Source organism: Ascidiella aspersa, chromosome 1 (genome assembly GCF_963924565.1).
Source record: "Ascidiella aspersa chromosome 1, kaAscAspe10.2, whole genome shotgun sequence".
Lineage (NCBI taxonomy): Eukaryota > Metazoa > Chordata > Ascidiacea > Phlebobranchia > Ascidiidae > Ascidiella > Ascidiella aspersa.
Genome location: NC_139447.1, coordinates 5,961,062 through 5,986,267, shown reverse-complemented (window position 1 = coordinate 5,986,267; position 25,206 = coordinate 5,961,062). Strand labels below are relative to the sequence as shown.

At 36.8% G+C, this 25,206-nt stretch overlaps 1 protein-coding gene across 1 annotated transcript in view; it reads right to left on the bottom strand.

The window, feature by feature from the left end:
* LOC146166741 (inter-alpha-trypsin inhibitor heavy chain H3-like) overlaps window positions 1-19,567 on the bottom strand; it is a 30,698-nt gene extending 11,131 nt beyond the window's left edge. The window contains exons 1-20 of the mRNA XM_083384846.1: window positions 19,008-19,567; window positions 18,073-18,194; window positions 17,757-17,889; window positions 16,237-16,369; window positions 15,090-15,187; window positions 13,784-13,983; window positions 11,175-11,296; window positions 10,081-10,199; window positions 9,055-9,237; window positions 7,860-8,080; window positions 7,189-7,339; window positions 6,043-6,190; window positions 5,182-5,321; window positions 4,016-4,189; window positions 3,301-3,438; window positions 2,520-2,667; window positions 1,916-2,008; window positions 1,799-1,856; window positions 661-790; window positions 194-320 (exon numbers count right to left, since the gene is read on the bottom strand). Of these exons, the coding sequence (XP_083240972.1) occupies window positions 194-320; window positions 661-790; window positions 1,799-1,856; window positions 1,916-2,008; window positions 2,520-2,667; window positions 3,301-3,438; window positions 4,016-4,189; window positions 5,182-5,321; window positions 6,043-6,190; window positions 7,189-7,339; window positions 7,860-8,080; window positions 9,055-9,237; window positions 10,081-10,199; window positions 11,175-11,296; window positions 13,784-13,983; window positions 15,090-15,187; window positions 16,237-16,369; window positions 17,757-17,889; window positions 18,073-18,194; window positions 19,008-19,558 (3,189 nt within the window). The 5' untranslated portion in view covers window positions 19,559-19,567. The remainder of the gene's footprint in view (window positions 1-193; window positions 321-660; window positions 791-1,798; window positions 1,857-1,915; window positions 2,009-2,519; window positions 2,668-3,300; window positions 3,439-4,015; window positions 4,190-5,181; window positions 5,322-6,042; window positions 6,191-7,188; window positions 7,340-7,859; window positions 8,081-9,054; window positions 9,238-10,080; window positions 10,200-11,174; window positions 11,297-13,783; window positions 13,984-15,089; window positions 15,188-16,236; window positions 16,370-17,756; window positions 17,890-18,072; window positions 18,195-19,007) is intronic.
* Window positions 19,568-25,206: the final 5,639 nt, after the last annotated feature.

The following is a 25,206-nucleotide window of genomic DNA, read 5'->3' as shown; positions in this document are numbered from 1 at the left end:
TATTTATTGGCAGACTTTGAATTGCAGAAAAAATAAAACTTTGCCTAAATCTTCTTTTGCGGTATAAACTGTGTAGGTCACCTTTATCAGAGGTGCCAAGTCGCATGAAAAAACAGCATGCCATTAAAACGTACCGTAAATTAAATAGCAAATAATAAAAATGCAAATAAACCAAAAAGAACTGTCAACTCACTTGCACATGGGCATCGATGTCCATGAAAACTTGAGTTGAAAATCCTTTGTTTTGTGCAGCGATCTTTTTAAGCGACTTCATGTCGACTAGACTTCCAAATCCGACAGTGTTGATTGCAAAGCTGTCACTGTAATATATAATCTATGTTAACGGAGATTATTGCTTCAGAATAACTTTTTTTACATTTTCAAGGTAAAAGCTTTATAGACCTTCATTGTAGAAAAATAATCACAGTTTGTTATATAACACGGAGGTATTGACGTTACTTAATGTGTCTATAACCTCTGATCGGCGAAAAATAGGAAATAAGAAAATAGGATAAACCACTGATAAAAGAAACACACGCTAGTTTTATTAAATAGAAGGTGCGTTTTATTGACTCTAGAAACAATGTTGTATTGTATCAAGGCAGGGGTGGGCAGCCTTTTTCTAGTATCGGTCCACTATCGGTTAAACGGATAAATTACTTGTTCAAGATTAAGACTCCCTTTTCAATAGTTCTGGGGTTTGTGATGCCAATGTTTGGGCGACCATCAGTTAACAGAAGAATCATGTCGGCTGCTGGGAGAAACCCAAGTGGTCCACCTAGAGCGGTGCCTGAAAAACAAAACCAACCTAAGTATCAGTAAAGAATAATTTTTTTGTATATACTCCGCAACTAACTGTGGTAAACGTTGCAATTCAGTGAAAAGGGTACTTTGCGCAATATTCGTCACGTTTGAATTTTCCTATGTGCACCTTGTTTAAATCTGTAGAATGAGTAACGTTGTTTTGACACAATGTGAAAGGTAAACGTTGTTATCGAGAAATAGTTTTACTTTTTCATAGTAAATATTTAAATCGACTTTATTGGGATTATAGAGAAGGCCTAAACGTTTTTTATCGAGTTATAATCGGTTAATTTGCTGAAATAAATTATTTTTTGTGTTATGTTTTTTGCTTAAAACGAATTAATTCTATGTAATTTATTGATTCACTAAAAGTCTGCTTTTTGCGGTGAAAAGGGCCTTTGCCGCAGTTTTCCCGCTTTTCCGCGTAAAAGAGTCTTTAAACATTTAAGCTAATGTAATAACATTTTTTTGCTTGAGATAGTTAGCTCCACTTCATTAGTGGGTAACAAACTTTTGGCTTGCGCACACTTGGTTAAATTCACCCAATTGGTTTAATGTTAGACTGAACACCTGACAATACGACAGACAAAACATTTTTTTTATTATATTATTTGTGAACCTGTTGTTGCGAGGTACCGCGTTACATTTTGACTACTTTAAAACTTTAGTTTTTGCTCTATTTTCAAGCTTCTTTACACAATTGTTTATGTATCATTGTAGTGCATTTAGTATATATATATATTCGAGTCTTCAAAGTTGGTATTTTAAATGGAGAGTTTTCAATTTTCGACTCACTGTCTCGCCCGATCGTTAAATTCGGCGAGATCAGTGGTGGAGCATGGCTCATCAATAATATATTTAGTCATAAATGTTGACCTAAATAGTGCGCACAAAACTTACATGATTGTTTTCAAGTAAAATATTTCAAGTTAGATTACATGAATTATTTCAAGTAAAATATCTATTGACTCAAAATAATATTAACTTTTCTTACCCGCAATTCCCTTTTTCACGTATTCCCTCAGCGTCAGGATAGCTTCGTATAGAGCTGCCTGTATATTCGTGCCCCTCGAGGTCGAATTTCGGCGAGGAATTTGTTTGCCTTACCCACGTTTTCGGGGGTGACTGGAACCATTGTTACGTTGGGTCCGGCCGGTTCCCAGGGCGTCACGGTACCGTTGAAAACTAGGATGCCGAAAGCGTCCTAAAAGAGACATGCGTAGTCTTAAATAACAGTGTTGTAAACAAGTCATTTTGAAATGACTAAAGTCCCAGTCAAGTCATTCGAAAATTTAAGTCCAAGTCAAGTCTTTTCAAATGAATAACAAGTCAAGTCCCAGTCCAAGTCATCGGTTGCCCAAGTCACGTCATAATTAGAGCAAGTCAACTTCAACTCAATTTCTTGCCTTAAAACTATTACGTCAAAGTGTTAGAACTGGTAAACTCGTCTGATTGTGAGTAATAACTCAAGTAAAAAATAAATTAAATGCAAAATATAGCAAGAAAATTGTTTTATTTGCGAAAATTAAAATACATAACCAAATTTTAGATATAAAAATGAAAACACTTTATTTCAAACCAATTCATTAGTCCAAAAGACTTAAGTCAAGTCTCAAGAAGCTCAAGTTAATGGTACTCCGACTGTGCAGGAAAAGTTTACAGTTACAATACGATGTCCGCATTATATTACAGCTGAAAAAAAATAGGCAACTTACAAGCGCTCCAAGATTGGCCAGGATACTGGCCATTGCTGATCTCACTTGATCCATCTTGTGGCCATACATGAATCCGGAAATGTCTAGAGCGAAGACGACCCTCTTAGGGATCGGCAAGCCTTCTGGGTTGATGAAATGTGCGAAGTAGCTGTCAGGGGAAGAAACTTTTATAAGGTCAAGTAGGTATGGAAGACAACTACAAATTATTTTGGGCGACCCTGGATAAATGTTCACTGTGTACGAGAACTTGTGTATTGTGAGTTGGACTATGAATATGGAGAAGATTGTAAGCATAATAATTCAACATTGTTTTCCAGTTCTAAACCTGTGAGTTGATCAGATTTTGACTAACTGCATAGAAAGTGTTTGAAATCTAGGGAAAGATACATTGAATAAGAATAAACAAATAAGTTTATGTAGTTATCCAACTAGATTCTATTAAGAAAGGAGTCAACTATGATTCGAGTGTAGGTGCGCATATTTGATTAGCGTCTGATCATAAAAATTGTAATGTTATACGTATTTTCTCAAAGGCTCAATTTATGTCAAAACACAACTAAAACACGAGACGACAAAACTAATACATTTATCTAAGCACTCTTTATTTCCAATTATTGTTACTTTTAACATTAATGGGCAGCTCGAATCAATAACCACAAGGTATTTTAGCTATCCCAAATCTTGAATCTTGACGTTTTATCCTAAATATTTTTTTTCAGTTTTTAAAGGTATATTCTCGTGTTGAATTGTGTTTGGCGTTATTCAAGTTCCTGATCATTACCTTCCGGCCAGTACAAAATCTCCCTTCTTTCTGCTCAACGTCAGGTTGTAATCGACTGAAAACTTCCCGTTGAGTCCGAACGGGGAGATTGCCTCCTGCTGGGTGACCGACGGCGAGTATCTGATTTCGGCCGTGCTCCTGCGCACATTTAACACGAATTAAGGGGCGTTTTCGGCATTGATCCGTTGGTATTAGATCCATAGATAGGCAATCAAACTCAGGTCGAATTACGCATACCTTTTGTGGAATTGCAGTGTTTTTCGAATGAACTATAGTTTTTCTTGACTTTCTTACTTAGTGCAATTTCAATTAGTACAGTTTCAAATAAATAGTAGTGCAAAATGAAATTGATTGTTTAAACGTTGGGTTTGCTAGAACTAACGAAACAACGTTGCTGTAAAAGTCTGCAATTTACAACACCACGAAATGTCGCTTTAGCTTCGCAATCTAAACTTGAGAAAAATCAGCTTATTTCGTTGGACGCCTTTGAACACGATTTCTTCAGGGCAATATAATTGCAACTATAGGCGAAAAAATATATACATGACATACACGACAAGCCGTAAAAGAAATACAACAGGACCACGTTATAACGTTGTAATTATATTTCCCTGCAGAAGATTGCCCGAACAGGTAGTCGAAACGTTTGTACATAAATAAGCCTTTGCCGTAAGTATTTTTTTGTTGAACATTACAATATACTTTTCCTAATTACCTATGCTTCGACACGCTAACTCCGGGTACTTCGATCGGACCAGCAACTGCCGTTTGGTCTGTTTCGAAGCCGAGCACTTGGACAGACTCGATCACTTCAGTCTCACAAATGGAAACTTCAATGCTAAAGAAGTCAACCGGTTGGAGCATGCGAACAGTGACGTCGTACAAGAACCTTGACAAAAAGTGTACAGGAGGGTGTCGTGTCAATAAGTATCAAAATGCAGTGCTTAGAGCAGGGATTCTTAAACTGGGGTCCTAGTTTTAGCGTTTCCATTAGGGCCTAATTAAAATTTTAGTGTATATTTAAGAAGTAATCAATTTTTATTTATTTTTTTAAGAAAATAGATCATTAAAAAAAAACGGTTTCACTTTCACATTTTTGCACCGAAATCAGCTGATTTATAAGTCTATTTGCATTGTGACGTCAATTTATGACGTCCTTTTTTGATTTTTTGTTTGACTACCGTGGCCACGCGAAGCAGAAAAAAAAATCAAGAGGTCACGTTAAAAAATATGAAAGCTATTGAACTGAACCAACAATGCGCGATCCAAGTCAGTTGCAAATCAGGTCATTAGAATTCAAATACAACGATTTAAAATAAATAATAATCGATCAACCTGTTTTACCTATTTTACGTAGCAATTACCAAAACAAAACAAACACCAGCAAACTGTTTTTCGCCAAATGTAAAGTGGATTTAACCAAAACTATATTTAATTAATACCCTTAATTTTAATCTAAGTTATTTAAATTGTCGTTTGTCCAAAATCTATATGTCAAGTCAAGTCATTTGAAAACAATGTCTTAAGTGCACTGAAGTCTGTATTTAACTTGGGTACACTAATTGTCACTCAAAGTATGATTTTACAGTCTATTTGACATAAAACATTCTCATTTAAAAGACACACCCTATCAACTAATTGGTCAAATTCCTGGCAATGCTTTATTTAAAATCCTCAAATGATGTGTTTTGAATATCATAAAATTTACTCGTTGTAAAAATAAGACCAAATGTAAAGTGTTAGATTAAATGTGTAATTCACTCAAACTATCTATTGGCATTTGTAACAGAGGTTTGTTAGCTTACTTCAATAGACAAGTGTAACCATTTAAGAAGCCGCTCACCGAGTTTTTCAAGGTACGCTAAGCAACACTGTTCTTACTTGCCAAGCTTTCGCTGCAGCAGTTCCTGGTAGGTCAGAACAAAGGTAACCGTCTTCCTTGGTGCGAGGTTGACCGAGGTTTTGAAGACAGAATTCGATGTGTCTCTAGCGGCCACGTGACCAGCAGTCAGGTCCCGTTCCTGAGTTATGTAATTGCAGTGTCGTAAATAAGGCATTTTGAAATTACTCAAGTCCCAGTCAAGTCATTCGAAAAATAATTTAAGTCCTAGTAAGGTCTTTTTGAATAAATACACATTATAATTAGAGAAAGTCAATTCCAAGTCAAGTCTTTTGCAAAAACAACAAGTCATCAATCAACAACGTTGCAAACAAGTCCCAGTAAAGTCATTCGACGATAACTTAAGTGCAAGTCAAGTCACTTGTCCAAAAGACTTAAATCAAGTCAAGTTATTTTGGTCAAACGACTTAAGTAAAGTCAAGTCATTTGGAAAGCAGTGACTTAAGTGCTCTTAAGTCAAGTCAATCAAGTCAATGACTTTACTCATTACAACACTATGCAATTATTATATCAACCTGTGTCACTATGATTACCAGGACTTAATCGAAGGGCGACCTGTTCGGCTATTTGTAAACCCGGCGTATATTCGGTATGGTGCTGATTATGTAATAAAAGAGATCGGTTAGTTTAGGGAAAGTTGCTTTTTTTATTTAAATTAAACTGACATCGCGATAGAAGCCATATTCTATAACCTGTAATGTTATCAAACACTGTATAAAGCATTTTTGTCAAACGAAAAAGTGTTACCTCGGCGTTTTTTGAAATACAACATTCTACAAACGTCGCACTAGTATATGTAAGTTACATTGAAGCCCGTCTCTTAAACTTGTAATATGGCTTACCCGAGCTAGGTTGAAAATACGTTTTGCCTCTTCTTTTTCTCGGATTGTTCCATCGTACGTCTCACCATTAACAGTCATGCTGAAGGCTGTGATAAAAGCGTCCTTGAGAAGCAAGACGTAAAAGTCAGCCTTTCTACTCACGTCCGCACTGTAAAGCAAAAGAAGGGTTTTATTTTGTTAGGCTCCTGGTCCTGTAGCATTAGTAAAAAGTTGGAAGTTTTTGTTTAGCTTTTGTCAATGTATTAACTGCCGTAACGAACACAAATAACAATGCTAGCAAACCGTTTCGAGCAGCAACTGACTGAGTGTTAACGCAATACTCAAAAAACAGTCAAAGAGCAAAAACTGTCTAAAAGTAGTGTAGTGACGTAAAAATGCATGACAATTGAAGGTGTGGCATCCTGTGATCGACTATTGTGGTACTGCTCATGAATACTACAAAACAAATTATTAAGAGTAAAATATTTATAAATTTTTTTTTAGGGGGGGCATGGCCCCTTAGGCCCCCCTGGCTACGCCTATGGCATTAGCACGTTACATAAACGCTCGAAAATCGTTCCGTTCATCGAGTCACTTTTATTTTTCACAGCTTATTAGGTCTGATATAACTGTTTTACCATACCGTTTAAAGACAAACTCGTGTTAAGTATACGTCTCATACTTTTGTTTCAGTAAAAAAAAATTGTTTCCAGCTTTAACATAAACTTTTGCAACCAGGCACAGACATACAGAATAAGGTAAGTACAGAACTTACTAAACCTAAAAAAAAAGTTCTGTACTTCTTTTATTCTTTATCATCGATGTCCAACCAGAATCGTTTGTTTTCACCATTCGGATTCAGGCAGATTTCGTTTTTCGAAAGAAAATTCTGATTCAGACACAGACATATGTTAATCAAAGCTATATTTTACGCATGGCTTCTTTTCCGTGATTTAACTACCAACGCAGTCCAACAAAGCGCCAATAAAAAACTGTATAGAGTTTGAACTACGTCTATCCAAAATTACTTCTGTTTTGCGGTCCCGCTAGAGATTTGTTTTAAAATGTGCGTCAAGATTTGTTTGACGAAAAAAACCTTTTAGTGCTACGTATAGCACATATATGGCGTTATGTATATTGTATAGTCATATTAAATTTACCACTTACTCGTTCTGCACAAGACTTGTCATGATCGTTTCCGCAAACCTCGAGTTGATTTTTGCCTTTACGGTGAAAGTTCCCACACGAGGGCGCTCGAGCTGCCCGACCACCAACTCGCAGGTTTTGTAAAGCAAAAAATTCGATGTGTTGCTCTTCGCTGCCAAGGAAAAAAGTTTTGTGTTGCTGCCAAAATCCTCCTGTAACACGCTAGATGACAGACATCTTTAACACATAAATTGCTCGCAACGAGTCATTCAATCTTGACACAGCGCTTCTTAACCTTTTGTTCTTGCTGCAACCCCTTTCAAATCACTAACCAATTCTCACTTCCCTTTCAATTCACCAACCAATTGTCGCAACCCCTTCTAGAATTGCTTGAATAACAAAACCATTGTGATTTTATTGTTATACAACTAACTGATGATACAGTAACACAATAATAAAATCTCAGTTAGTTTAACATTGAACTGAGCAAAAACATTACAGCAATACATTTTCTTTGATTTAGCACCCCGTGGGTTGTGCGAGGGTAACAAACCATGCTCTAACTTTTAAACAAACAGTCATAAAAATGACTTGCTGCCACTAACTGAAATATAACCTTAACTAAACTCAATGAGAATGATAACTTACTCTAGTTACCTAGTTTGAGATCTACAATTTTAGGTAAAACTCACCTGATATGGTGATCAATGTAACCGATCCAGCCAGGGCTTTTTCAGCAGCGGTAACCCCGAATGATGCTTCCGCGGTGCCACCGTTTGCGGCAAGTGTCACCGATGAGGGTGTCACAGCGCCACTGACGTACTCTTGGGTGTCACTCACTCCAAGTTGAAGTGACGTTGCTTTCTCAGCAGTGTTGGTGATAGCAAGGTTGAGTCGTATCGAGTCCCCGGGTCTGCGAAAGAGATTGAATGGTGGAGGTTTAAATTCATTTTAATTTGTTCGGTTTATTTCTGGTTCTTAAAATGTTACATAAAACGGTTCAGGTTGTTCAATTTAAATTATATTCGACTTATTTCATTAGCTAAATTCTATTTTTTGATATGGATTTTTAATTTTATAAATCTCAATGGAACACATTTTTTCTAAAAACACATTTTTTAGTATTATCTGTGCTAATCTAACAATGCATCTGCTACGAATCCATCTTGGCATGTAATTTAGAAAAATGTTCACTAAGACGACAGTTACGCACATAAGTAAAAATCAGTAGGACCTTTAATATGTTCGGTTGTAACATATATGTACCTCATTTACTTTTAACCATGTTGTCGTATAATTTTCACGTAGTGGGCCTTCAATAGCTCTTGAAAGAGAATTTTGGCCGCGACAAAAAAAATTGCCGACCACGTCTTGCTAATTAAAGTTAAGTAACTGTACGTGAAATGGTTTGGCAGTTTCTTTCAGCCTGCGTTAACCACTGCATAAAACGCTGAACTGGCAAATCAGACGGCCGCACCTAAATTTATGGTCGTCTTATGTCTAACGCCCTCTGTTTAATAGAGCAACCATGCTGTACAGCATTCACGTATTGTTAATTTGAGCCAAGTTTGGTGTAGCATCCAAGTCTTGTTAATTAAACCTAAGTTTATTACAGCATCCATGTATTGTTAAATAGAGCTAAGTTTAACACAGCAATCTCGTCTTGTTCGTTAAACCTAAGTTTAACAAAGCATACACGTCTTTTCATTAAAGCTATATATAAGTTTAACACAGCATTCTTGTCTTGTTCATTAAACCTAAGTTTAACTCAGCACCCACTTCTGGTTGTTTAAAGCCAAGTAACTGTACGTGAAATCATTTAATAGTTCCCCAGTCTTCGTTACCCACTGCAAAACCACGCTCAACTGACAAAACAGACGTCCCTACCTGAACACGGTCGTCTTGATGTCCAAGCACTGAATGCTGACATGCACGAACTCAATGGTCGTGGTCATGACGCGTGAGTAGGCCACACCTGAGAGGTCTGTCCCCTCTACTAACACGAGCACTGGGTCGGTGGGCGGGCGCACTATCGGGATTCGAAACTCCGGCGGTGGATTGGCCGTGACTCTGCGTTAAGTAAATACGAAAATCTGTTAATGTTAATAAGGTGTAATCACTAAATGGCCGCGCTTTAACATTTACAATATGTTTAAGGCGTGTTGACAGTGTTGTAATGACTTAAATCAATGAGTGCACTTAAGTCACTATTCTCAAACGACTTGACTTAAGTTTTTTGGACAGTATCACTTGACTCGACTTAAGTCTTATGAGAAATATGACTTGACTTAAGTTTTGGACAAATGTCTTTGGTTGAAATAAAATTTTATTAGGGATTTTTTTAAATTGGGTTATTTATCTTAGTTTTTGCACATAAAACATATTGCTTGCTATATATTGCGTTTTGTATTATTTGTATGTGAGGTGTTGCTCATAATCAGACGAGTTCACCAATTTTAATAGTTTAACGTTTAATTTTTATGACAAGGAGTTGGAACAGACTTGCTCTCATTATGGCTTGGACTTAACTCATTTCAAAATGACTTGTTTACATCACTGTGTTTCGGTTGCTATTGCAGCTGTAATCAGTTTCAAGAAAATAAAACAAATGCCCAAAACATTTTCTATTTTTTCACTACTAAAATGTTTTCAGTATAGTACTACAGCCAATAATATTTTTGTTGATGTACTTCGTAATCTGATTTAAAGTCCTCTGGTGTTCTTTTTCTTGGGGGTTAAACTAAGTTTGTTGTAAGCCTCACATCTTTCAGGAAGAGTAATATTTTATTGAAATCATCGGCTGTGTTTTGTTCGGGCGATTCAACGGTACATTTTATACCTAGCAACTAAAAGAGGCATATTTTCTATTTACGCTTCCGTTATGATGCGTATATCGTTTAAGTGTAAATCTACTTGAAGGTCCGTACGACCATCCCAGTGTCCTTGGAGATCAGCTTGACAGCTCGCACTCTTCCAAGTTTGTTTCCACCGTAAATGTTCAACAGCAAAGTAACTTGGTCCGAAAATAGTGGCTGACCTAAGAATCGATTACATAATATTATTTTTATAGTTTAGTCTATTGGCTTTTGGGGTTAGCCATGTGTTTGTGATATATATGCTACCATTATACGTAGCGGATATATAGATTTTCATTAACCAAGGCCTATACTCGAAATTTTATATCGTTCTACAAGGTACAATATTTTTTTACGGATACTCGATAAAATCTCCTGCCTTCAAATGTTTCATAAACCGCCGTTTCTCCGATAACTGTAGTTTGCTTCGCCAAAGTCAACAGGAATCCTTCAGTCGAGCGTGCTACGGTCTAAAACAGGACAGATACTTGTAACGTTGGATTACTAACAGAGTTAAAATTAAAATTACATCTACATGTTTATTTTATCACTAGACGTTACATGGTTACCTTGACTGTACATGTTTTTTGCGCAGTAACGTTAACTTGTCTCCAACCACAATCTTGCCTTCATAGAAATTGCCTAATGAAACGGTATCCTATAGAAACAAAATATATAAAAGGGCGTATCTTTATAGAATCCAAAACCATTGGCAGCAGGTTTCTGCTTGTCATTATTGTTTCGCTGGCGCGTATATAAACAATAAAACTTGAAGTTTAAAAACCCGAGTAAAACCAGGATCAGACATTTTTTTAAAGAAATACTAATATTGCTTTGAAAAATGTCTGATCCCATAGAAACAAATTCTAATCGACAAATGGCTATTTGGAAATAATAGCAACACATTATAATTCAATGACGTTAATTGAAAGGAAATAGCGCATTCCATAGTGTTGGTCAGCAACAGAATATGTCCTGTACTAAATTGAACCTTGAAATGACCTTAGGCTACCATAGGTTGTCAGTCATCAATGTGACTTTAATTATTCTAAAGCTATTATTGTAACTGTGATCAAACGCCAGTCAAGAGATCAAACGTAGCTTGTAAAGCAATTTAGCTAATTTGTGATCTTGTTCAATATTAACACTTACCTTCAAAGGAAGTATTTCACCATTGTGAGTTATGGTGATGTCACGGCAAGAGCCGAGAAATAGAAAGAACATTTCCGTCAAGGCAGTGTCGACGGGGACGGCAAAGTTTCGCGTTTCTTCGCCTGCAAATTAAGGGTGAAAAGAAAAAAGGAAATTAGGTATCCATCGTTAGACGGTGTGCCTACGCTTTCCGGCTGCGTACAACCCAATTTTTTCAAGCTTACTTAGCCTACGTGAATTCAAGCCGAAATTTTAAAAAATACTTGCCGCAGGACGATTTAAGATGTCACATAGAAAATACAGTTTACGACAGCCGAAATAATTTTATTTTTTTGGTTGCAACAGAAATATGTCTCCCCAGGAACGCGTTGTGTGCTGAAGCACAAACTTGGCCCTGACAGGACGGTTAATGTTGTATACAAATCATTTGGAAATGAATGAAGTCCAAGTCAAGGTATTTGTAAAATAACGAAAGTCAAAATCAATCTCTTTCTGGAGCATAATGGTTGGAGGTTGTAGTAAGACGTAATAAGAATATCAAAGCCCATACAGAAGTAGGTATCATTTTGGACGTTTCGAATAACTCTTTATTTATTTTCAACATAGAGAGAAGTCACAGATGGTATCTCGTTCTGAAATCAATAACAAATCGAATCCCAGTCAAGTCATAATCGAAGCAAGTCAATTCCAAGTCATCCGTATCTTAAAAAGTATTGCTAGTAAAATTAGTAAACTCGTCCGACTATGAGCAACATCTTACTTGAAAATAACATGAACGTAAAAGAGAAAAAGACCTCAGTCAAGTCATTTAAAAACAGTGACTTGAGTCATTACAACACTGTGGTTAGCCATATAGCAATGTGCATATAGCCTACATACATACGTACATTTATGTCCTACTAAAAGAAGACTCTACAAACACTATTCATATCGTCTATCATATTTTTGGCATACGTTCCGTACAAATATTTTGGGTTAAGAGCGTTATAATAAGGGCATATGCAAACATTTGTATCCAATATTGCCAAACGATTTTCGCAAAGTCTCGCAACGCACGTATGCTTCTTCATGCCTAATATAGCCTGAAGATAGCAAAATCAACAGAAATGCAGGTTGCAAATGTCAAGTGGAGACGGCGTAAGTTCGGGTTTTAGCATGCCAATTAGCTTTGAATTGTCCACCTCAACAGGTGCCACGGCCGAATTTTCACTGTAGCTTCTCAGAGTTTTACAAACTTTCGCGTTAAAATTGTAATCACCACCGTGTCGCCAAATCTCAGTTAGTCAAAGTCAAGTTCAAACGTAGCTTGGTTAATTTTCTAGGTTTGTTAATTTTCTAAGATGGTTTGAATGAATGACTATAATATTCCAAGATCGTGTATTGTTTAGTTTAACTTTTCAAACATCTCGCGGCAAAAAAGTAAACGGCTGACAATAAAAGTCTAATTATTGAAAGGTTTGTAAACATTTTTAAACATGGCTATATCCTTTTTTATAATTTTGGTTTGTTGTTGTATATTACAGCAAAGGGATCGCAAAAACGCGACCGGGGACCCACTTCGAATTTTCAAACGATTAATTTGCTCTTTTAGTAGTTCTAGTAGCGTTTCGATGAACGGAAAGAACCAACAGCTCAGCGTCATTTAGATTAATTCGAGAAAAACTGGACTGGTAATACGGCCAAACAAGTAAAGCATTCAGAGAAGGAAAACAGAAGCAGTGTAAAGAATAAAACATCACTAAGCGTAACGAAATGGATAATGCTGTTACACGGAGAAAATAAATACATGATTTATCGATACGGAATGTTCATTCTTGCCTAATAGTCCTTTATCAAGAACTCCCTTCAAGTTTAGTATTGGGCATAAAAAAACAGAAAATTTCTTGGCGGGCCGTCTCAAAAAAGGGGATCTCGAATTCACATGATACAACTTGTGTATGCTTTTAAAAGATTTTTTAAACACCCTTGTCTTGACAAGCTGGTAAGAGTAGTAACAGGTGAGATGCCTTGTTACAAGTATAATGTATTCGATAAACAATTCTGAAATCAATAAAACAAGGTTAAGGCTAATGTTTGCCGAAAAAGGTTTTATTGAAAATTGATCGCGGGCGGATTATATTGCTTGGCAGGCCGGGTCGTAGTTTGCCTAGGTCTGTTATAGTTGCTTTGATACATCATTTAATTTTAATCGCAAAGCACTTTTAGTTTGAGACCTTTGCATCGAGAACATAAATCATACATCGAAAAAAGATCTGTTCATCGCCGTTTTAAGCGACCTAGACGTAATTGGCGCGCCGAGATTGTTTTTGAGCAATCGCTCCGAAAGTTGTGCCTCTAATAAGCTAATTTTTTTACATTCCTTGTATTGGCTTTAGCAAAGCAAACACACTTTTAGCGAAAAATACTTGTATATATTTCATGGAAATTAATATTCAGCCATATTAACACCTAATTGCCGAGATTTCTCGCTAAATTTTTCACGAAATAAATCGACATTCTCTGCCAAAAGTGTCATCGCTTGTCGTCAACATCAATCCGGCTATGTTTTTAATATTCGATGTTAGCCCATGATAAAAATAGAGGTAAATGCTTTAAACCCCGCCACCTACTCGAAAGAACCTCGAAGCTGATATCGACGACGCCCTGCTTGATCGTGCTGTCAATCACTTCGGTAGCGCTGAAAAAAGACGACTTGGAGACGACGAGGACGTTCCCACCAGTGCTTTCCGCCAGGTAGTTGTACAGCTCCCGGCTGAACTTGAACGAAGGAGTGTTGCAACGTCGATAGCCAAGCGATCCCACGGGGCCGCTATACGTAAAACAAGAAAGGGTGTTGAACTAAACATCGATTAGCTGATTAACCATCAAAACATTAACCATACGGGGCTACGTATGGATACTGTGCCGTGCGTATTAACCTACTAAGGCTATACCCTTAGGCCCTTGAAAAATTCGGCCCTTTTTTAAGGTTACTTTTTGTTGCAGTCAATAATTTTAATTTTTCATGCATGTACTTTATTTTTTATTACTTTTTATAGCTTAGTTTGCAAAACTAGTCCCTTTTCTATTAAACAGCCTTAGGCTTCACCGCTAATTCGGCCCTGAGTACGAGTAATGTCTATGTATATTTACCAGTGTTGTGATGACTGACTTGACTTAAGTGCACTTAAGTCACTGTTTTTAACTAACTTGACTTGACTTAATTCATTTTTTTGAAAAAATGACTTGGATTGAAGTATTTTATTTCATAAAACTGAAAACAAGTTATTTTACAAAAGACTTGACTGGTGCTTTATTTAAAAAATGAGTTTACAACAACTGGTATTTACTAATATCTGTATAGATTTAATTGACGGGCGGGTCTGGGATTTTTGTGTGGAGAATCATGAAGAATTTAAAAAACGACGTTACAAAGTTACGTCATAACGTGACGTCAGTATTCAAGTGCTTTTAATCCATTAGGCTCTGCTGCTAACAAGTTTAGTGCAAGCATCAATTTCTTAAAGATACCGCACCCCACTGGATACACACACGTTCAGATATATGGGTGAAGGTTCGAATTCCCCAGGATAAGTATTGTATTAAAAGTTAAAATCTACATACTGTATATTCAACATCTAACTTTTTTAGTTTAATATTTTTTAAACCGTCATCCTAAAAATAGGGCTTAACGAAACCTAAAAATGTGATTTTATATTTTTTAACAGCATTTAGGAAGAGTTAGAAAGTAATTGGAACATCCAAGCCTATACAGAAGTTATCATTTTGAACGTTTCGAATAACTCTATATTCATTTTCAACATCATGTTGGAAATATTTCAGTATGAGCTTTCATATTCTTACTACGCCTTACTACAACCTCAAACCATTACGCCCCAAAGTTAGAAAGTAAATTTGCAATATCTCATCACTTACAGGTGGCTTCTTCCACTACACATGACTTTATTGATATTTCGTGTCAGTAGAAAAGTGATCTTGATATTTTTTCTCTTGGCTTGAGCCACGACCAGATCCTGAAATAAAAATAAAAACAATGAGTTAACTTTAAATGCTTGTCTTGTTGGTTATCGTTTAAATTTAAAGCTTAAATATAGTGTTTTCGTTTGGAAAGTAAAAGCCAAAGAATCGCGTAAAACTTAGGTCTGAGCGAGGGTCGTGAGTTCGAACCTCACTGCAGGCCAGTTGTTTTTCTAGCCTGCCCTGCTTGCATCATAGATCAACAGATTCGGTAAGTCTTTCATAATTTTCGGTGTACTAAAGATACGTAAGCTGTAATCATTGGTCAAAAAGCAGCTTTAGAAAAGCTAGATCTCAGTTGTTAACACACATATGTGTGTGGATCTTTCCACTGATAAACATAAGTCTGGAAGAAAATAAATTCCAACGTGAAGTCAACAAGATTCGTGCCCATCTCCACACGTCTCGGTTTTGTTATGGATCCTGAGAGCTTCTTCCATATGCTGTCTTAAATTCATGCGTAATTCGTGAGAATTCCTGTTCCTTGTAATCTCTAATATGGCGCGTTGGCAAACCGATCGCAAGATAGGATCGATACAGGAGACTGCCACTAACTTTTTTTTAAGTCCGACGAAAGGCCTAAGGCAGTTTCATGCTTGTAGAAAAGGCGCTTAACCGGTTAATCTACTGGGTATAGCGGAGCGGAGTGCCGCCTGGATATTGCCACCGACACCCCCGCATCAAGCAATTCAAACATGAGTTAGATTATTATTTGATACAAGTACAGTAAACCTATAGGAGTCTGCGGCATTTTATGGGCAGTTATCTGCATAAGAAACATAAAATCCGCATTAAAAACGTAAAATTTTTATTTCTTTGCTCAACCGATTCACAGACAAAAACAGGGTTCAGAAACGAATTAAAAAACCCAAAGGGGCCGTTGGGGTAATACTATTATCTAGGAATATTTCATCTCAGTCGAAACCTGTAGTTCGATGCAGTTCCAAAGACAAAAACAGGGTCAAGGAAGGAATTAAATGATCCAACGGTGAAGTGGGGTAATACTATTAGTTATGTCATCGTGACTATCTAATGTTAGTCCAACCTGTAGTTCGATGTCCTTCGCCTCCGCATCGGTTATCACGAAGATAGTGGAGCCGAACCTGCTGTTTTCAACCGCCAACGAAATTCCCCGCATCGCCAGTTCAGGAGTGTCACCGCCGTCGTGAGCGTAAAGGCTGTAAAAAAAAAAAAAAAAAAAAAAAATCTTGAAATAGTGGTTTCAATTACGGATGTACGATACTTGATATTTATTTCGATACCGATATTTTGGACAAAAAGTATCGCGATCCGATCCGATACCAAATCTCGTAATTATCAAGGAAATATTTAGGTTCTAACGCGCTATATATTCCGAACTGAAGATCCAACTGACAATATTTCTCAGCATATACGTCGATTTATGACAAAAAGTTTTTCATCACATAATATTCAAAAGGGGAGTTGGTAAGTTGTCACGAGTCCAAATCACGATTATTTCTAGGATACTTGTCTTATTAACTAGTTGATATTAACGTGACATCTGCAAAGATATTTTAACTGTAAAGTCGCTTGTACCGTTTGAAGTAAAACAATGCTCAGTTAAAAATATTCATTGCCTACAATATCTTGGTCTGAAAACGATTTATTCTAGCAAAATTAATGAAATCAAAACGTTCCATGATCATGTTTTTCAGATTAGTAAGTCCTAATTTGCTTTTAGTGAAAAAACGTTTATAGTTACCTCAAGATGTTAATCTATCACTTTTTTGGGGGGGATAGTAAACTAAGTCTGAAATTCCTATAGTAATTTGGTGTCTGATCGGTACCGATACTACAGCTGGGCGTCGGGTATCAGTTTTCGATCAGACTTGGACAACTAGATTTATTTTAGCTTTTTAAAATTAGATTAGAATTAAAATTAGAGCATTTCAGTTTTTTCAATTTAGATTAGAATTAGAATTAGATCATTTTGAGTTTTCTCAAATTAGATTAGAATTAGAATTACCAGTATTCTTGAAAAAAACGAATTTGAACTAGAATTAGAACTAGAATTACATTTGAATATTCACAATCAGTTTCAGTAAATTGCAAATTATTCTAATAAGAAAGTGAATGGTAAATATGTGTGTGCTAATTGTGATGCCTTTTAGCATAGATTATGCTTTCGAGACTGTGAAAATTACGTTCCAACCAAATAGTTGGAATTCAATTTTTTTTTCACTAAGAAAGTAAAAATGCCGTTGGACAAAGTAGCATTTTTTGGTAAAATCCGAATTAGATTAGAACTAGAATTAGAGCGCACAAGCAATTTACAAATTAGATTAGAATTAGAATTAGTCGCATTTTGCTCTAATTCAATGAATTAGAAAACTAGAATTGTCCAGTTGTCCAAGTCTGCTTTCGATATTATCGGATATCCCTGAAACAACACCTTGTTTGCTGTTGTTTGTATACGAAGAAATTGTGTTGCTTTGTGGGGGTGAATATTTCAAGGTATACTTGGTAAAAACTCAGTTACGCATAATGTGAGTGGAAGTCTCGTAGTGTCGACCCTTTTTATATTCACCTTCTCGTCAATCTCACCTTTCTATGGCTGCTGTGAATACGTCCTGGTTGTTGGTGACCGTCAAGGGTCCGACTTCGGGGTCGTTAAAAGGAACAAGAACAAAGTCCTGGGCCTGGTCCAACGATCCTTGCCGCTGACGAAGGATCATCTGTGAAAAATATCATGAATATAAAATCTTTGGTAAATCGTTCGAACAAATAAAAACACAACATACCCAAAATAACGACCAGTAGCGGTTTGGAATCTCTAATTTATTTGGATTGGTCATTTAGGTCAATTGAGCTTGAAAAATACCGAAGTGATTCTACAGTTGTTTTTTAATTTAACAAAAATTTTTGGCCGCCTCAATTTCGCCGCCCATGCTTCCCGTGTCGTCGACCACGAAGGCTAGGGTGGTGCCAGAGCCGAGGTCCAAGAACCGGCCGAACCTGAACTCGCCGATCTCGTTGCGAATCCTGCCGAAAAAACATGGACAACAGTCACAAGTGTGGAAATCCTTACTCAGAGCGTATTGTCACGTATCGCGTTTTGTCCGGGATTTAAACGCGGTGCGGCTGCAAGTCGATGGCTGTATAGTTTCTAGAAATTTTGCACTTCTGGATGCCATAGAATAGAACTTTTTAAAATGAAGCGGAATAAATTAATTCTGACCACCAGTATTAAATTTCTCATAAACACACAAACAACCTTGCCATGAATCGTTTGAAAGTGCCCCAGTTTAAATTTAACCATGTCTCGCTCAGCACGTCGGCATCTGTTTTGCTATGTTTACATATACATTTGACAAATGCCACTTGGCGCGAGAACGTCGAGAACTCCTCACGTTAGAAAATAGTCCGATGTTTCACACGCATGTAAACTTTCGCAGGAAAAAAACACACGGCGTTAAATCTCACTTCTTATTTCGGTCCGATTAGCACCGATAACCTAGTTGCCGACGAGTAGCGATATTAACACCAAATTTTTCCCATTATCGCTTTTTTCTATTTTGCTTTTAACATTCGATTTCACACAAAAGGACAGAGATCAAACAATTCAGTTCAAAACTTTAATCTCCCATTTCGCTGTTAACAAGCTTTTCTCATTTTCCCATTTCGCTTTAAACAAGATTCCCATTTTGCTTTCAACAGTCGACTTCATACAAAACAACAGCGTTCGAACGATCGAGTTAAAAGTTTAATCTCCCATTTCGCTTTAACAAGCTTTTCCTATTTTCGTTTAGAACATTTAGTTTAAGACAAAATCGAACGATCGAGTTCAAAACTCACTTCTCCAGCTCGGTGACGACGAACGTCTCAGCGAGCTTCAAGTATTCCTTGCGCAAGCAGCGCAAGCGCACCCAATCACGGGAGGCGCTGGCCAGGTCGGTCAGTCCCAGGTAAACCAGCACTCCGAACTTGCGCCTCGCCAGTTGCCAGCTCGACGCCTGAGCGTAGGTGTAGATGTTGGAGCGCAGCTGGATCAGATTGCGGTCTTGGTCATCTGCCAGGCCGAAGCGTCCAGGGTCGGCGTAGTACATCTGCAGCAGGGCCTCCTTGAAGTTGGCCGGCGTGGCCGTGGTTCCGTAGAAGGCCTTAAAGAGGGCAGCCGGCGTCGGTGGGTCCACCATCCCCGGGTCTAGTGAGGTGCCGTTGCCGCGAGGGTTGTCGGCGAAGTAGGAGGCCGAGTACTGGACTGCGGTTCGCGTGAGGAAGTCGAGGAAGTTCTCGCAGCCGCGGATGCGAGTGTCCGGAGGAACCAACGCCGTGGAGAGGTTGATGATGAGGAGGAGGAGGAGCAGAGGAAGAGCGAGCTTCTTCGCGACGAGCAAGTCACGCATCGCGTTCGGTTTACAAGTTTAACTCTATATAATGGAAACCTGGTTCGTGGGATATAAATAGAGCTTATTTTAGAGTACATCACGCCTGAGCAAACTACGACCGGCGGCTTATTTTTAATAAAACTTTCTAGACAAAAATAGCCTTAATATATTATTCCTTGATTTCAGAAAATTTTATTGAATATATGACTCTTGAAGGCATCCTCAACTTTTCCTACTCTTACCAGCTTGTCAAAATAAGAATATTTGAAGATTCTTTTTAAATGAATCACACCTTGTATTATATATATCTCTTCGAATTAGGTTTTCAAGCAGAACTGGTGATGCATTTTGCGTAACTATTAGTATTTTGCTTTTTATAAATTACAAAATTTGTTTGTAGATCTTTTTCACACCCTTCGTGGTTCTGTTTGGACACTGTTTATCATCAAAAGAGTTGTCTAATATCCTGCCCATATTAAATAATTATTGATAATAAATATATTCATAGTTTAAAAATCAAAAATTACCAAAATTTAGTTGAGTAAGAAAAAAAAGACATTTTTGTATCAATGGGCGTGATAATTGATCAAATTCCGATTTATTGTAGAATATTCTAGAAATAATTTCGTTACTCATCACTCATCAGCTTGCTCACTGTACTTTTCGAACGACAATGACGTCATTAGGTAAGTTATTGAAAACTTTTCCACACGAAAACGATTTAATATGACGCGACTAGTGCGGTTTTGAAGCACTTTCTTTCATTAAAACACAAAAAGTACGACTTAAATATATGACACCACAGACTGACGCAAAAATAGGAACTATAACACTCCGGACAATTTTTGTTTAACATGTATCAAATTGAGGTCGTCTTTGTTTATCTGCTCTGCCTATGTTTTTTATGAGTAGCCGTCGGGATAAATTAAAACCGTCCGAGAATATTTAAACGGTGAATATCCTGTAAAAGTATTTTTTCGGTTGGTCACTGGCAAATCAACCATATCCCGGCCCCCATAGTCCGGTTAGCTCAACCATAAGGAACTGTAACGGTGACCAATATCATAATAATAAACTCGCAACTCTGAATTACCCTTAACCTCGTAATCGTCTGTGGAAAATACTACACGACGAAGACCGTCTCGTTCTTCTACAACTAAAAAACTCTTTGATTCTACGAAAACATTGCAATAATGGCCAGGAAAGTTGTACGCGTTGTCTTGTTATAAAGTTTTACTCTTCTTTTTCCATTCTGACGCTCGCAACAAGTAAAAGCGTCGAAACTTAAGCTTTTGTTGCCCGAAGGCACAGCGCTTATTAATACGATTATATACTTGGGAACCACTCAAACGATCGTCCATCGCAAATAGCGTCTGACACTTGTTATTGCTGTCGTACAAGTCTACTGTTGTATCGGAAACTCCACTTTTGAGCTGCTAAGTCGATACTATTTCGGGTATTGCTATGTTACTGGTAAATATTAAATTAATTTTAAAGAGCAATAAATAAGATATGCAGTGTCCAAAAAAAAAAAATAAAGATGAAAAATCTATTTAATCTGTGAGATCCCATCAAATCTTGTTGGTTATTATAAAAAAAACTGTTCTAGAATAGTTTGTTAAATGCCTGTTTTCTAGTTGTAACCAAATAGTGAAATGTCTCGGCAAAAGTCCATCAAGAGTCTTAGATAGTACCTCTACATCCTTCTATAAAAATCTGAAAGAAAAAGGGTTGCCGTCCTTTTAAAGGCGACCGGTGGTTCAGAAATATGGTACAAAACGATGTCTAAAATGTTCAGCGTCGCAAACGTGGAGGTCGAGTATTTATTTCAGTTTTTGAGTGCTGTCTAATTCGAAACCGTTTTTTCCAGATCCATTTCCAACAGTTTGGACCGACCTCAACAACATGGCCCAAGTGTAATTAAAGGCGGATTTTTACATCATCCACTTTGCTGCAGCCTTGGGCCTTGTCGTGTGGTTTCGCTTATTCCAACTATACGCTTTTGACGGTATAGATTAGCGTAATTTAGGAAGAAAACTTTAATGAAATCGTATTTCAGAAACTTTTTATTCAATATTTTTTGCGTATATAATTATTATAAATCGTTACATTCAGCTAACGAACAACTGACCAGACTTGGACAACTAGATAATTCTAGTTTTCTTGGTGATCGACGATAAAATTTCTAGGATTTTCCAAAAATGCTACTTGTCCAACGGCATTTTTAGTCTTTTAGTCAAAACAAAGAGTTTGAATTAAAAGCCTTTGGTTGGAACGACTTGTATGTAATTTTTACAGGCTAAAAAGCATAAGCTATGTTAAAAGGCATAAAAATGAACTCAAACATATTAACTATTTACATTATATTAGAATAATTCGCGATTTAAATGAAAATAGTTACAAATAATTAAATGGAATATTCAGTTCACATTCGTTTTTTCAAAAATTTCGTAATTCTAATATAATTTAAGAAAACTTAAACTGACCTAATTCTAATCTAATGTGAAAAACTGAAATGGTATAATTTTAATATAAATTTAAAAAGCTAAAATAAATCTAGTTGTTCAAGTCTGCAACTGACCGCTTTCGGTGAAATTGAAGTCAAGTGTAGGTTTGATATCTCATTTACGTAACGTCACGTATTAGCTTTCTTCCAATTAGGACTACTTTGGGTTTTCTGAGGTGTGTAAAATCCGTAGCTCGAGGCGCTTTTCATCGCTTGATAACTTAAAAAAGATGTTTTGCCCTAAACACATAGGCCATTTCTCGGTGAAAACTTAAAAAAGATGTTTTGCCCTAAACACATAGGCCATTTCTCGGTGAAAACTTAACTCTCAAAAACATTTTCCGCACTAATTTACATAGTCCTCGATTCTTGTAGAATGCGCAGTTTATCTGAAAAGACTAATTCAGTGGTTCTCATAGTTTTTTTCATATTTCTCTCTTACAAGCGCAAACCTGTCAATTCCTCCCCAGTGCGGTTAATAAAAAGTTTCAAACGAAACGACGCAGTTAAATGAATAATAAAGACCTTTGAAACACAAAACAATTTTCGAACGCATTGAAACTATTTTTTTTATTAAAAATGGACAAGATATTTTGAAAGCGCCAAAAAACGCATTACTTTATCCTTGTACAATGTAAGGTACCGCAGTTTACCTGTAAAGGCTGAACTTTTCACGTAGCCTATATTGATTTCAGCATTGTAAAAGCAGGAATATTTAGCGCAGGGGTCGGCAACCTTTTTAAAGTCGCGGACCAAAACCAAACTGAGAAAGGTCTCCGCGGGCCGCAAAAATTGATAACTAAGAATTGTGTTATTGAAATGTTAGAACAACTGTGAATTAGGCGGGCCTCGGATATTTTTTTAAAATGCTTTTTTTGGTTTTTCCGCGACGCACTTGACAGCCTTCCAAAGGCGCAACGGTAAAGAAGCGCTGATCTAGTTGCAAAAGCAGCATCAAAACGTAAACAAACCGGACGTAGAATAAACATTCGCGCGAAGCGCTGAAATTTTCGCACTAGTAGTTAAAATAGTCAAAAAGTATGTGAAATGGACTCGTGTCTAGTTTCTCAGTAGTAAAAAACATCCAAAAGCAATAGTTGTTTGGCGCTAAATCAGGGGTCGGCAACCTACGGCCCGCGGGCAGGATTCGACCGGCCCGCCGCCTCTTTGACAAACTAGACACGAGTCCATTTCACATACTTTTTGACTATTTTAACTACTAGTGCGAAAATTTCAGCGCTTCGCGCGAATGTTTATTATACGTCCGGTTTGTTGAGGTCGGTCCAAACTGTTGGAAATGGATCTGGAAAAAACGGTTTCGAATTAGACAGGGCTCAAAAACTGAAATAAATACTCGACCTCCACCTTTGCGACGCTGAACATTTTAGACATCGTTTTGTACCATATTTCTGAACCACCGGTCGCCTTTAAAAGGACGGCAACCCTTTTTCATCCAGATTTTCATAGAAGGATGTAGATGTACTATCTAAGACTTTTGATAGACTTTTGCCGAGACATTTCACTATTTGGTTACAACTAGAAAACAGGCATTTAACAAACTATTCTACAACAGGTTTTTTTTTAATAACCAACAAGATTTGATGGGATCTCACAGGTTAAATAGATTTTTCATCTTTATTTTTTTTTTTTTGGACACTGCATATCTTATTTATTGCTCTTTAAAATTAATTTAATATTTACCAGTAACATAGCAATACCCGAAATAGTATCAACTTAGCAGCTCAAAAGTGGAGTTTCCGATACAACAGTAGACTTGTACGACAGCAATAACAAGTGTCAGACGCTATTTGCGATGGACGATCGTTTGAGTGGTTCCCAAGTATATAATCGTATTAATAAGCGCTGTGCCTTCGGGCAACAAAAGCTTAAGTTTCGACGCTTTTACTTGTTGCGAGCGTCAGAATGGAAAAAAGAAGAGTAAAACTTTATAACAAGACAACGCGTACAACTTTCCTGGCCATTATTGCAAAGTTTTCGTAGAATCAAAGAGTTTTTTAGTTGTAGAAGAACGAGACAGTCGTCGTCGTGTAGTATTTTCCACAGACGATTACGAGGTTAAGGGTAATTCAGAGTTACGAGTTTATTATTATGATATTGGTCACCGTTACAGTTCCTTATGGTTGAGCTAACCGGACTATGGGGCCGGGATATGGTTGATTTACCAATGACCAACCGAAAAAATACTTTTACAAGATATTCACCGTTTAAATATTCTCGGACGGTTTTAATTTATTCCGACGGCTACTCATAAAAAACATAGGCAGAGCAGATAAACAAAGACGACCTCAATTTGATACATGTTAAACAAAAATTGTCCAGACGGCTAGTTCCTATTTTCGCGCCAGTTTGTGGTGTCATATATTTAAGTCGTACTTTTTGCTATTAAATGAAGTGTTTTAATGAAAGAAAGTGCTTCAAAACCGCACTAGTCGCGTCATATTAAATTGTTTTCGTGTCGAAAAGTTTTCAATAACTTACCTAATGACGTCATTGTCGTTTGAAAAGTACAGTGAGCAAGCTGATGAGTAACGAAATTCTTTCTAGAATATTCTACAATAAATCGGAATTTGATCAATTATCACGCTCATTGCTAAAAACATGTCTTTTTTTTCTTACTCAACTAAATTTTGGTAATTTTTGATTTTTAAACTATGAATATATTTATTATCAATAATTATTTAATATGGGCAGGATATTAGACAACTCTTTTGTTGATAAACAGTGTCCAAACAGAACCACAAAGGGTATGAAAAAGATCTACAAACAAATTTTGTAATTTATAAAAAGCAAAATACTAATAGTTACGCAAAATGCATCACCAGTTCTGCTTGAAAACCTAATTCGAAGAGATATATATAATACAAGGTGTGATGTATTTAAAAAGAATCTTCAAATATTCTTATTTTGACAAGCTGGTAAGAGAAGGAACAGTTGAGGATGCCTTCAAGAGTTATATATTCAATAAAATTTTCTGAAATCAAGGAATAATATATTAAGGCTATTTTTGTCTAGAAAGTTTTATTAAAAATAAGCCGCCGGTCGTAGTTTGCTCAGGCGTGGTGTACTCTAAAATAAGCTCTATTTATATCCCACGAACCAGGTTTCCATTATATAGAGTTAAACTTGTAAACCGAACGCG